Genomic DNA, 15,280 nt, shown 5'->3' on the forward strand with positions numbered 1-15,280 from the left:
GAGGGCAGGGAGAGGTGCAGAGAAGGAGGGAGAGGGACAAGCCGACTCCATGCAGAGTGCAGAGCCGGGTGTGGGGCTGGACCCCACAACCCTGAAAGCCAAAACCAAGAGTCACGTGCTTAACTGACTGAGCCACCTCAGTACCCCTACAGTCTTTAATTTAAAATCTTGATTGTCTGATATAAGTATTAATACTCTGGCTTTCTTTTGGCATCCACTAGTATAAGTGTTTCTTCATCCTCTCACTTACAATCTATAGGTATCTTTAAGATGCAAAGGAGTCTTGTAGGCAGCATATAGAAGGGTATTGATTTTTTGTCCATTCTGACACCCTGTGTCTTTTGATTAGAACATTTAATCCATTTACACTCAGAGTATTCATAGTTAAGAATTTAGTGCCATTTTATTGTTTTTCTTTATTCTGGAGATTTTCTCTGTTCCTTTCTAGTCTTTGTCATTTGATCTTTCGTTCCACTCAGAGAATCCCCTTTAATATTTCTTACAGGACAGGTTTAGTGGTTACAAACTCCTTTAGTTTTTGTTCATCTGGGAAACTGTCTTTTTCTCTTTCTATTCTGAATGACAGATGGCCTTGATGGATCAAGTATTCTTGGCTGCATATTTTTCCCATTCAGCCCATTGAATATATCATGCCACTTTCTTCTGGACTACCAATTTTCTGTGGTGAGATCTGTTGCTAACTTTATTTGTCTTCCCTTGTAAGTAAGGGACTTCTTTTGTCTTGCTGCTTTTAGGATTTTTTTCTGTATCTCTGTATTTTGCAAATTTGACTACTACAAGTCGGTGTTAGCCTGCTTTTTAAAATTTTAATGGGAGTTCTCTGTGCCTCCTGAATTTGGATATCTGATTCCTTTCCCAGATTCGGGAAGTTTTCAGCTGCAGTTTTCTCAAATAACCTTCTGCCCCCTTTTCCCTCTCTTCTTCTGGGCCTCCTATGATAAGAATGTTATGCTTTATGAAGTCACTGAGTTCCCTACGTCTATATTTTTCTAATATTTTTATATATATTTATATATAAGTATATATATCTATATATTTATTTATATTTATATATATTTAGATATATAAATATACATATCTAATATTTTTAATGTATTTATATATAATATCTAATATATATATATATCTAATATTTTTCTTTCCCTCTTTTTTCAGCTTCACTGTTTTTCATAACTTTACCTTTTATATCACTTACTCATTTCCCCTGCTGCTTCCATCCTTGTGGTCATTACAAATCCAGTCTGTTTTGAATCTCAGCTATTGCATTTTCTACTTTGGTCTATTTTTTAGGTCTTTTATCTCTGTGGTAAGGAACTCCCTGGTATCTTCTGTGCTTTTCACAAGTCCAGCTAGTATTTTTATGATTGTTGTTTTAAATTCTAGATCAGGCTTATTACTTGTGTCTGTTTTAATTTTATTTAGATTCCTGGCTGTGACCTTTTCTTGCTCTTTCTTTTGGGATGGATTCCTCCATCTTGGCATTTTGTCTAGGTCTCTGTCTTCTGTGTGTTAGGAAAGCCTGTCTGTTTACATCAGGTTATTGAAAATAATCTGTCATGTCTTTTGATATTCTAAAATTGAATGTCAAAATCAGTGATTCTTATAATGCAAATTTATGACTAATCAAATGAAACCTAACATATCTGATAGTTCATCAATGATATCCCTTACCGGATTTTAAAAAAATGTATTTCAGTGGGTTTTTATTATAGTAAGTTCCCTCTGCTTCATGTTTAAGTTGCTAAAACATTAAGAACAACTAAAATTACTAAAGAATAATAAAATTGACAAGAAGTATAAGACCCAAATGGTCATGAAAATAATGAAATATTAAATAGAAAGTTAGTTGGATTTCTCTCTCTTGCTCTTTTTTTTTTTTTTTTTTTTTGGAAAAAAAGACATTAGGTATTTAATGGTTTTCTTTCAAAATATTTCATGATTGGAATAGGAATGACAGCCACTGTTGTGTGGGATTGGGGGGAGAAGTGTGAATAAGAAGGTAGAAGCAAACAATTGAATTTAACAATGGTAAATATGCATCTTCAACAAATATAACTTAAATTATAGACAGCTATCACAAATACTCTGGGAATACATTAGTTTTATGTGTACTAAACAGGATGAAAAATGAGTTTCTAGCATTCTCTTAAGAATCTAACTAAAATATAAGCCTGTGTAGCAATGAGTTCTGTGCTTGATTTCAAAATTCATGTCTAATACTGCAGAAGTTATAATAATAAATAACCAACTTACCAAGAAAGGAAAAATTATTTTTCAGTTAATGGTATTTGTGACTAATACTTGAAATAATATATAAAATTTTGTTTTATTATGTTGTCATGGCTAAAACATATATGAAATCATTTTAATGTAAAATGTAAGTTACAGAGTTTTTAAATCTTTTTTCCCCTTCTTAATAAAGTTCTATTTTTTTGTGTATTTAATTATAGACAAAAGGTTCTCAAACCATGACACCCTCTGGCACCCAGAAAAAAGTTAAGAGAACTCTGCCAAACCCACCCCCCGAGGAGACCTCCACAGGCACTCAGTCCACATACAGCACAATGGGCACAGTTTCCAGGAGGAGGATCTGCAGAACCAACACAATGGCACGAGCCAAGATTCTCCAGGATATAGACAGAGAGCTTGATCTTGTAGAAAGGGAATCTGCAAAGCTGAGAAAGAAACAAGCAGAACTTGATGAGGAAGAAAAGGAGATCGATGCCAAGTTACGGTACCTGGAAATGGGAATTAACAGGAGGAAGGAAGCATTATTAAAGGAGAGAGAAAAGAGAGAGCGAGCCTACCTCCAGGGAGTAGCTGAGGATCGGGATTACATGTCTGACAGTGAGGTGAGCAGCACCCGACCAACCCGAATAGAAAGTCAGCATGGCATAGAACGACCGAGAACTGCTCCCCAAACTGAATTCAGCCAGTTTATACCACCGCAAACCCAAACAGAATCTCAACTAGTTCCTCCTACAAGTCCTTATACACAATATCAATATTCCTCCCCTGCTCTTCCTACCCAAGCACCTACCCCATACACCCAACAGTCCCATTTTCAGCAACAGACTTTGTACCATCAGCAGGTTTCACCTTATCAGACTCAACCAACATTTCAGGCTGTGGCAACAATGTCCTTCACACCTCAAGCTCAACCTACACCAGCCCCACAACCTTCTTACCAATTACCGTCACAGATGATGGTGATACAACAAAAGCCACGGCAAACTACATTGTATTTGGAGCCCAAGATAACTTCAAACTATGAAGTGATTCGCAACCAACCCCTGATGATAGCACCTGTTTCTACTGATAATACTTATGCTGTTTCTCATCTTGGGAGTAAGTACAATAGCTTAGACTTGAGAATAGGATTGGAGGAAAGAAGTAGCATGGCAAGCAGTCCAATATCAAGCATATCTGCAGATTCTTTCTATGCAGATATTGACCATCATACTCCACGAAATTATGTCCTAATTGATGACATTGGAGAGATTACCAAAGGAACAGCAGCATTAAGCACTGCGTTTAGCCTTCATGAAAAGGATCTGTCAAAAACAGATCGTCTCCTTCGATCCACTGAAACACGTAGGTCTCAAGAAGTGACAGATTTCCTAGCACCTTTACAGACTTCCTCGAGATTGCATAGTTATGTGAAAGCAGAGGAAGATCCCATGGAAGATCCCTATGAATTAAAGCTTCTGAAACATCAGATTAAACAAGAATTCCGTAGAGGAGCAGAGAGCTTAGATCACCTTGCTGGTCTTTCCCATTATTACCATGCTGATACGGGTTATAGACATTTTCCCAAATCTGAAAAGTACAGCATTAGCAGACTCACACTTGAGAAACAAGCAGCAAAACAATTACCAGCTGCCATACTATATCAGAAACAATCAAAGCATAAGAAATCATTAATTGATCCTAAAATGTCAAAATTTTCACCCATTCAAGAAAGTAGAGATCTTGAACCTGATTATTCAAGCTATATGACTTCTAGCACTTCATCTATTGGTGGCATTTCTTCCCGAGCAAGGCTTCTTCAAGATGACATCACTTTTGGCCTCAGAAAAAATATTACAGACCAACAGAAATTTATGGGGTCATCTCTTGGCACAGGGCTGGGCACGTTAGGAAATACCCTAAGGTCGGCTTTGCAGGATGAAGCGGATAAGCCATACAGTAGTGGCAGCAGATCCAGACCTTCTTCCAGACCTTCTTCTGTCTATGGCCTTGACTTATCAATTAAAAGAGATTCTTCCAGCTCTTCCCTAAGACTGAAAGCTCAAGAGGCTGAAGCTCTAGATGTTTCCTTCGGTCATGCATCACCTTCTGGCAGAACTAAGCCGACCAGTTTACCAATTAGCCAGAGCAGAGGAAGAATACCAATTGTGGCCCAAAATTCTGAAGAAGAAAGTCCACTCAGTCCTGTTGGCCAGCCAATGGGAATGGCCAGGGCTGCAGCTGGACCCCTTCCACCAATATCTGCAGATACCAGGGATCAGTTTGGATCAAGTCACTCATTGCCTGAAGTTCAGCAACATATGAGAGAAGAATCACGAACTCGAGGCTATGACCGTGACATAGCGTTCATCATGGATGACTTCCAACATGCCATGTCAGACAGTGAAGGTAAATTGGGCCTCAAACTACCCTGTTACTCTCAAAACTCAAACTCTTATTTTTCTGCATGTTTAATTTTCCTTCTTCAAGGATGTATTCTACTTTTCTTAGTGCGTCTTTTGCATGTTTACTTCAATTTTATTTCTTGTAAACGGAAATTTGATATTGTGTATAGATTTCCTAGCATGCTTTTCTTTATTTCTTTTTAGTTTATTCTTTTATTGTTGTTTCTTGATTGTTTGCTTGATTTGTTTGGTGTCCACTTTTCTAAAACCATTATCAAGTAATTGTGTCAATAAAATATGGTCATCCTTTAAATCCATAGTTGGAAAGTTTTTCATTGTATGTTTCTTTTATTTTTTTAAAAAAATGCATTTCTAAATATATTGGTCAGTTTCGTTCAGTTTGTGAAATTATTAATATTTAGAGCCATTAAGTACTATTCCACTAGACTTTGTAATAGAAAACTATTTATGTTATTTTTGTGATATCATTGTTCATTAATTCACAGAATGTTCTCTTTTTGAGAATCTTTGGCTAAATCCCTGATATTAGTGTAATGTAGAATTTTATAAGTCTCCTTAAATAAAGGATTAATATTTTTATTTCTCTCATGAATACCGTAATTGACAAGTTTGTGCATTTTGCATTATGTATGAGAAAGCTTAGTGCTAAATATGATACTGAGGAAAAAATAATCATATCAGTATATGGGAAATATTCTTTAGATTTAGAATAAAAAATTTGCCTACTGCTTTTGTGAGTTTAGCAAACTGAAGCCCTCCTGGTTGGTGTACCCATTTAGGCTTTTCCTTGGCTTTGCTTTTGGCATCATCCCATTTTTTTATAATCCTAAATTGTTTTGCTAGTTTTTCTTTGAATAAATGATTTAAGGCAAGTATATCCCTTAACCAAAAACTGGCTTATGACAATTTGTTGTTGTTTAATCGTATAGAACGATAGGATTTTAGAAAATTATCTACTTTAAATATAATTGTGAAGACAAGGGGGAGCAGTAAGGTATGAGTCCTCCATGCCAGGAGGACTCATGGATTTTGGTCCTCTTTTTTTCCTTCCCCCAATGGTTTATATTTGAATGTAGATGTGGTTTGAGTCTTGGAAATAAAATATTTCTTATTAAAATATTATTTCATTCCTTGGAAGACTGCAGAGAACTAAACTAACATGATCACCCTCCCTTTTAAATGTGACATTTTCCCTGAGGATTCACAGGAAAATATGTGTTCATGAAAAGTGTTTTTCTTCTACTTCAATATGTAGACACTAATACGAATTTAGAATCTCAAATCTAGATTTGAGTAGGATTAAAATAAGTCACTGAATCTGAAAGTGGACAGATTTCTTTTCTTAGAGAAATCCCAACAGATTAGTTCCTGTCTGATTTATTTTCTTCTCTACAGGCTATTGGATTGACCATTTTTATTGATAATTATTCAATTAACAAAACACTCTATTTGTATATTTTTTTCTTAGTCAATTATTTGAATCTTTCTGGTTAAACAGTTACGATATTATGTGGAAACAGTTTCTTTCTTTACTTTTTTCACAATCCACATTTTACACACATTTTATACATATAAAATGATTGCTACAGAGGAATCAAAAGATTCTTCAATAATCATATTGGTAAAATAAGATAAAACAAAAACTTTAACAGGTTTATGGTATAATTGAACACCTAAGGCTATGTGTGCACATGGAGCATATGTTTGGGAAAATTTGACAAATTTACTTATTCTTCATGGATATTTATCAACATGGTACCACACATTTAGATTTTTCTAGATATTCCAAAATGTATTTATTAACATACAACCATATAAAAATAACCAGATGTTTTATTTCTCATTGATATGTTTGGATGATGTATATTCCTAATCGTCAAAGACTGTATGAAAAGTAATGTTTTCATAAAGTAGATGATGAGATGTAATGCAGCGTACAAAATTATGAAACATGTAAAGATGATACCAAAGAAATAAATAAAGTGAAATTTAGATGAAATTACACAATTAAACTAAAACATATTTAAAAATTAACCAGACAAGAAATTTAGTCCTAAAAAACATGCAGATAAGAATTAGACAAAGGACAACTTATATAACAAATTGAATTACATATGTAATATTATGTGTGTGAATTGTAGTGATTATTCTTAGAAGTTGTATAATTTAAAATGTTACTTTTTTTTTTTTTTTTGGCTTTTAAATCACCAGAACATATTCCTTGCTTCTGGTAAAGCAGAGACCTACTTTTCTTTTGAAATCTTGGGATTCCTTGGTAATTAAGGGAAAAAGTAGAAAATACTTTTCCTAATTACATAACTCATTTGTAAACTCATGAAATACAAAGAAATTTTTAAATAAATTTTTACCAAATATATGCTATATCTGTAATTCACTGATATAAAGATCACTCTGAGAAGTGTAACATACCAGTAGGCTATTTAGTATTGAGAGACAAAAGCAAATTTAACTGCCTTCAAATTGTTGTGTGCTTTCTCCAAATTCAATTAAACTCTATTTTATAGATGCTTAGAATATCTTTCAGATATCTTCTATATGACTTTAGTTAATTTTGAAATAGCTCACTTGAGGTAAAGTCTAGATAAGCATAATTTACATTGCTTAGTATTTATGGCCATCAGCTTGAAGTCCACAATTTGATGTGCATGTATGGTTAGTTAAGTACAGAGTAGGAAACCCTCTCTTGGAGCAGATTTGGAGGAAAGCTAAGCTAAAAACAGTCAAGTTATATTTACTTCTACAAACACAAATATTTTGTTGAAAACATTCTTTCGAACTATACTCTAAACAAAAAAAAAAAAATCAATATATCTCTTTGAAAAAAGTTTTCAACCAATATTTGATAGTGAATAGAATTGTACTATTCCTATAACTTTAGATAATGCTACACCTGAAAATAGCTTACTTTTTATTTTACATTTAAGATTTCAAGAAAATATCATCAGTTTAAAACAAGGAGGTGTTAATCTTCAGGCAATTATTTCAGTTACTTTGGAAATTTTTATAAAATTTAATTTTTAGTGCTCGCTTTGGCAGTACATATACTAAAATTTAATTTTTAAAGTACAGATCTACCATGGCAGATCAGACAGTTGCAGTTATAAACAACTAGCTATAAACTTTTATGCAAAACATGACAGACATCCTAACTTAGTTACATATTGAGTTTTTATAAGAAATAATAGGCAAAGTATATAATCAGGAACAAATTGAAGAAATTTGGGCCGGGTTCAGATTCTGCTTTATTAGTAATGGACATACCCAAGAAAACATAATGTAAAGGATTGTGTTTCAAATGCAGTTTGCAAAATTTTATATTCAAGTGAAAACACATACTATATAATCTAAGATAGGCATTTATTAAAATCAGTATAGATTATTTTTTCATGAGAAACAAATAATAAGAATGTGTAAGAAGTAAAATAAGATAGTGTTGCTATGGTTGGGAATAGTCTAGTAAGTTTTTAAGAGATCAATGTTTACATTATAGATTTATTTGGAATTTACTTACCAGGTATCTATTACATTAAATATTTTCTCATATAAGTTTAGTTTTTAGTGTCAAATTAAAACTGTGAAAAGCCATAATATGTTGTCAAGGAGATTGTGAGTCAAGATTATATAAATATTAAAGTTCAAGGGATATATTAATATTTATTTTTTAATATGTGTATAGTTAGTGTGTTTAACTTCTTTCTCTAGTTGACGATTAATTTTTCTGTTTCATTCATCTCCCAAACATTTATTGAATCTTAGGGCATTGTAAGACATTGTTTTTAGTGTTGAGGGAGGGGGATAAAGAAGAAGACCTGAGCCTTATCCTCAAGCAGCTTATAATCTCCTATTAGAGATCAGATAAGAGCACATATGACCACAAACCAGGTATGTAACATTGCATTTCCTCAAATCGAAGAATGACTAAATTATGACATATCATCTATCATCATATTTATTGGGGAGAAATGCTGTGGTTAGTCACAGGAGATGACCACAGGACCAAGATCACAGGAGTTATGGAGGTGAGTAGTGGTGTATATGCTATGGGTTTGCTAGTCCTACCAGCAAAGATATAATGGAACTTGCCTGGGAAAAAAATATGTTAAGAAGTTTTGGAAGAAAAGACAATCAAGGATATAGACAGAAAAAGAAAACTATGATGAGTTAGGAGAACTCAAAAGTATGGTGTTGTAGATGCTAGAATTTCAAGGAGACCTAAGTTGATAGCACCATCAACAAGTCTTCAGGATAGGAACTGGAGGACTGCTCCAGCTGCCATTTGGAAAGCAGTGTATTTCAGAGATGCTTTTACAAATCAGGTATTGTTTTGCAAAGAATAAAGCTGTATATGAAGCCAAATTCTATATATCAAGTAAAGTGGGAATTTTGGGTCACTTAATAGCTTTAAAAAACGTTGGAAATAAAGAACTGAATGGGATGAATTACTTAAAATAATTATGTACTTAAATATGGTTACATTTTCAAAAATATTTGAAGATATCAAGTTTTGTCATTTTATAAATATAAAAAGCAGTCAACTCTTCAACCTAATTCCTGAATCCATGGCCACATGGAAAATAATTGCTTAATTTTTAATAAAATATTCTAAATATCATTTAATTGTAGGCTGCCAGGCAGTATGGCACATATGTTCCTTGCAATAATACCTGGGATCCTCTTAGAAATAAGTGTTTTCGTTTATTTATCAAATGTCATAGAAATGTCATGTTTTCAATAATACTCACTTGATGTTTAAAGCCAGCAGCTGCATGTTAGTAGTGATTTATAGTTTAGTGGGAAAGTGACAGAATGTTCCATACCGAAGGAAGCCATTTTCCTTAGATTTTAGTGGTAAGTTGTAAGTAGTGGGGAGAGAGGAGGAGGTAGGAACTGAAGGGTTGAGGTTGAATTGAATGACTTCTGAGGAATATTCACTTGTTCTTCTATTCAGTCACTATCTAAATTTCTTCTCATTTAAAATTTAATTTTGTTTTATTTTTCTCTGAGAAGTTGAACAGGTGTGTACATTATTTTTTTCTAAGTTATTCCATGGTACAACATTTTCATCATAGTATTGGAAATTATTTTTTTCATCATCTTGGGAGTTGTATTTGAAATGCATGAATGGTTAACAAGCCTGGAGCATGTTGGTACTTTGGAACATCTGCTGTCCTCTGTCACCTGTATTAGTTGTGGTTGCAATGTTTGATATTTCCTTGGTCTCCAAAGCCTATCATCTGCGTCGTGAAGAAACAGATTGGTTTGACAAACCCAGGGAGTCTCGTTTGGAAAATGGACATGGTCTGGATCGCAAACTGCCAGAAAGATTGGTCCACTCTAGACCAGTTAGTCAACATCAAGAGCAAGTAAGTGCTATACTGAGAAATCTCTTTTAGATATATCCCCCACTGCCACAAAAAAATCCATTTATCATCCAGTCAATTCATTAATCAGTCAATTGGTTAATCAAACAGTCATCCTAGATTGGTCTCAGTAATCCTAAAATGCATGGGACTTTTGTCATTCAAGTTCATAAAAAAAATTTTTTTTGTAACTTAAAATACTAAGTACCTTACTTAATCATCCCTGGATATCAATATTGCAGCATAGCTGTGGTGCTTCTACTGGGCAATTTAAGTGATTCTTTCTTCCATGAAAGATAGTTAAGTTTGTACAACATACCCAACACTATTATGCAGGGACAATACATGTAGATCCCTTTTTTTTTTTAATTTTATTTTTTCAGTGTTCCAAGATTCTTTGTTTATGCACCACACCCAGCTCCATGCAATACATGCCCTCCTTAATACCCACCACCAGGCTCACCCCACTCTCCCATCCCCCTCCCCTCCAAAACCCCCAGTTTGTTTCTCAGAGTTCACAGTCTCTCATGATTCGTCTCACCCTCCAATTTATCTCAATTGATTCATGTAGCTCCTAAAGACCTTACAGAATGTTGGGTGAAATAGATAAGGGTAGTTTTAGTGCTTTCCAATAGCAGTATGTTTGGGTGTTAAGAAATAGCAAGTAAGGGGTAACCAAACCAAGTCAGCTGGGGACAGGGAAGGCTTCACTTTGGGAAAGAGGGGAACTTATATTTTAGAGTCTATTATATTTTACATATATATCTTTAGATTTTTATCATCATAAAAACTCAAATGAGGCTCTCTCTCTGCTTGCCTCTCTGCCTACTTGTGATTTCTGTCAAATAAATAAATAAAATCTTAAAAAAACCTCAAACTACGTACTAATAATTAATATCTATTTATGTTTCTTTTTTTAAGATTTACTTATTTTAGAGAGAGAGAGAGAGTGTGTGTGTGTGTGTGTGTGTGCGCGCGCGCGCGCGCGCGCGCGCGCCTGGAGTGGTTGGGGAGGGTGAAGGAGGGGAAGAGGGAGAGAGAGAATCTCAAGCAGACTTCCAGCTGATCCACAGAGCCTCATGCAGGGCTCAATCTCACAACCCTGAGATCATGAACTGAGCTGAAATCAAGTCAGATGCTTAACTGACTGAGCCACCCAGGGTGCCCTAATAAATATCTATTTATAGGTGAAACTAAAACTTAGAGATGAATTTCACAGTTAGATAAATGTGATGTCAAAATTCATGGTCATATTCACTTTAGATCAAATGAAGTGGTGTTTGAGTGAATTTTGAAAGACACGTAGGAGATCAAAGTTAGATAAATTGAGGAAGATTCCTCTGGTAAGCCCAGTGGCGTAAGTCAGTTGCCCTAAGACATCAGATATTTGTAGGCTGTATATCCATAAACTTTAAAATACCCATAGAAGAGAGAGTTATTTCTTATATATTAATTCCTAAATAATCCTGTCTTATTACTGATTCTCTGATATAGAAGACAACTCGGATTTGAAAATCAAGAAAGTAAACCATATGAACTTACTGTGATTTACTTCAGTGTTTGTCACATTAAAGTGTAAAAGAGATGACTTTCATCACAGTAAGTGCCATTGAAAAGACAGTATCTATACTCAAATTTGATTTCTTTCCAAAGGAATTTCAGTTTTCATGGACAAATTTCAAGATTTTAAATAGAGTATCTTGGGAGCACCTGGGTGGCTCAGTCAGTCAAGGGACCAGCTCTTGACTTTGGCTCAGGTCATGATCTCAGGGTCCTGGGATGGAGCCCCACACCAGATTCCAGTCTCAGTGAGGAGTCTGCTCTAGGATTCTTCTCTCCCTCTGCCCCTCCCCTGCTCTGTCTCTTTCTCTCTTTAATTAATAAATAAATCTTAAAAAAAAAAGAATTTCTTTATCTCAAAATTTTGTTCTGTAGTGGTTTTATACATGCTATCATATTTTCTAGAAATGCTAGAATTATTTTCTATATGTTACAAATATTCTTTTCAGTTTTTGATATCTTTTAATAAGATTATAGTTTAGACCCATCCGCCACCCATCTCCCCTCTGATAAACATGGGGCAGATGGGTCAAATAGGTGATGGAGATTAAGGAATGCACTTATGATGAAAATAAATAAATAATGAAATATTTTTTGAAAAAAATTTTGGTTTAGGGCTGTGTTTATCTCTATATACATGTCCATATTCTTCCATTTCTTTGTACTTCATTTAAATGTATCAGACAATTGAATTAGACCTTTCTTAGATTACCTTATTATTAAAATTATATTTATATCTGTAGTTCAGTCTCATCAATGAGATCAGCCTGATGAGCACAAAAAATTAAATCATCCTGAACATGTTTATAAAATGTAAATTTACCTATTTTTATCTATCATTACTAGAATAATCTGTCAGTTGAAAATAGCTTCCTTGAATATATTTTACTGTAAGAATCCATCTTTATTGACTTGCTTTTTATATCTTACCTGTCTCATTTGTTTCTTTGAAGTTTATTTTTTCCCCACAAACCCATTTAAGTCAATGAAAGCACAAATCCTTTAAAGAAATCTTAATAAGATGAAATATGTAAATGGAAAGGTAGAAAATAGCTCCTGTTCAGTTACTTTACGACATTACTATTTCCATGGATATTTAGAATAGTCTTGCTCAACTAATTTATTCAACCAGTATTCTTGAAGGATACATTTTAACATAATCTGTGTCCACCTCAAAAAATATTTTCTGGAATTCTTTTGTATGTAGATGAAACATTAACGACCTTAATGGCACTTTTTGATTCTAGTTTTCTGTTATTAACATCTGCAGCTTTATGATTTTAATCTGCTGAGGATATAATCCATTGTATTTAAACAAAATATAGACCAATATAATGCCAAAATTAAGTAGAATATATTTAAGACTCATTCCATGAATTTCCTGCTATTTTTAATAAAGTAGAAAATGTGAGGATCCTTGGTAGAATTATTTATAAATAAATGTAATAAAGTAATGTGTGACTTAGTAAAAGTTATTGTTTTACATTTATAAGGTTTTTACATTTTTTTACTTTGATAACTAACATACAGAAAAAAAAAAAAACAAAAACCTACTCATGCAGTTTCCAAAATGGCAAATAGGCAGAATTATAAGCTAGTTATAAAGTGAACAACCATATAACCAACACACAGACCAAGAAAGGGAATATGCTTGCCCCAGATACCACTGTGTGCCCCTCCCAGATGGTAATCCTCAACCTCCTTTAGAAAAGTAACAAATACAGGGGCTCCTGGGTGGCTCAGTGGATTAAAGCCTCTGCCTTCGGCTCAGGTCATGGTCTCAGGGTCCAGGGAACCAGCCCCAATTGGGCTCTCTGCTCAGTGGGGAGCCTGCTTCCTCCTCTCTCCCTGCCTGCCTCTCTGCCTACTTGTAATCTCTATCAAATAAATAAATAAAATCTTTAAAAAAAAAGTAACAAATATGCTAAATTTGTGACAACGACTTCTTTGTTTTTCTACGTGTAGTCTTTTCTAAACAAGCTACATAGAAGGTGACATACATTTTGATTACATAAAGCTCAAAATTCATGGGGTTTTTGCATTAATATTTATCTTCAGGTACTGTTTTTGTCATTAGTTCATCATAACTGTGTTTTGGTCTAGAAAGAATAGCAAAATGGCGTTCTCATTTTATTCACTTGTTTCATCTCCAGTCATAAAAAGGTAATATCAAGCTCTTGGTTCTAATAAACCCAGATGCTTTTATTTGGAAACTTACACATAACAAGAATTTATACTCATAAAGTGCCCTGGAGGGAAAAGTAATAAAACCAAATTGATTAATGCAAACATGAACTTATTTGCTTAAAAAATAACATATAAAAATATATGAGAAACAGAAAATGTTTTCTGAATTTTTATTAGACTCAAAATCATATTATTATTTGAATATATACATTTGAATATATTATGAATCTATTTGAAAGGAAACAGATTTGCTTTATTCACTTCATTTATAAATAGGGCTAATAGCCTTTACAGGGTAATTATAAAGGTCAACACTTCTTGACTAGTACCGAATGCCTCCACATCCTGCACTAGAGCCCTTGCCTATTGCAATCTTCATGCAACTGTAATACTGAAGTAATTAAGCTCCACTGAGAGAGCCATTCTTCCTCTCTGTTCTAAGCCTTTGGATGTCTTGTTCCCTTTCCCTGAACACTCTTTCTGCTCTCATCTCGGCTACTCTACTCAGCATTTAGGACTCCATCAGCATGCCTCATCTTACAAGTCTCTCATCCTAACACCACCACCTCCCACACAGCGGGGCAAGTGTTCTTCCTTTGTGCTCCAATAATATTGCATGCATTATGTCAAAGGCTATGAGCAACGAGAGAGCAGGGGCTCCCTACTCCAGCCACCGTAGTCCTATACAGTGCTTAGAACAATACGTGGGACATAGGAAGGACACTCCCTCCTCTGCCTCTAGCATGCATGGTGTTTAGGAGAGGAAAAAGGATGAATGTCCGTTTGAATCAAAGGTATGTTAACACAAGTTATTATTTCATAAGTATGATGGCTCAATTATTTATGAAAATATTTGTAGAGAAGAAGAATCCTTTTGGTGGCAGACATAAAGTTGATAGCTCTTTGGTGCAGAATCACCAAAAGACAGTAATATCAGAGACCACATGGTGGAGAAATAGGTGTGGGCACTACTTGACATCAGTCCTGCCATCGTTCCTCCTCTTACTTGGCAGAAGCAACACTGACCCTGAAACTCCATCTGCTGGAGAACTCTTTGAACACTCACCTACAAAGCTTAGAAAAAAGCTAAGATCCAACTAGTTCATACATGGAAGACAGATACCACTGCTTTCTACAGATTTTTGGTCACTTTGGTCATAATTATGGCAGCTTAATGCTTCTGATTTATTAAGTGAGCCTGTGATGCTAGCTATAGAAATTACAGGAGGTGCTGTGAGATGTTCTGAAAGCAACATTGTATGGAAAGAAAGATGCTAACATCCCTTCTGCTAACATCATACGTACAAATTAGAAGGTGGTAATGGGTAGCTGATAAGACTCTGCTGCAAAATTTGGAAAATCTTATGGCTATCCTAGACTGGGCAACAGATACACTTGAGCTTCTGCCTAGTCTAGAGAATTGGAAAGAATAGCAATAATGAAAATGCATTTTCTTACTTTATTGTTGACCAAGTG

The 15,280-nt window shown here is 34.5% G+C and overlaps 1 protein-coding gene across 1 annotated transcript in view; it reads left to right on the forward strand.

Annotated features, from left to right (window-relative positions):
• The window catches only part of PCLO (piccolo presynaptic cytomatrix protein), a 397,216-nt gene that overhangs the window by 253,303 nt on the left and 128,633 nt on the right, over nt 1–15,280 (forward strand). The window contains 2 exon segments of the mRNA XM_032873242.1: nt 2,472–4,659; nt 9,924–10,060. Of these exon segments, the coding sequence (XP_032729133.1) occupies nt 2,472–4,659; nt 9,924–10,060 (2,325 nt within the window).

The sequence above is a fragment of the Lontra canadensis genome, unplaced genomic scaffold, assembly GCF_010015895.1.
Source record: "Lontra canadensis isolate GAN:19392208 unplaced genomic scaffold, GSC_riverotter_1.0 scaffold48, whole genome shotgun sequence".
Taxonomy (NCBI): Eukaryota; Metazoa; Chordata; class Mammalia; order Carnivora; family Mustelidae; genus Lontra; species Lontra canadensis.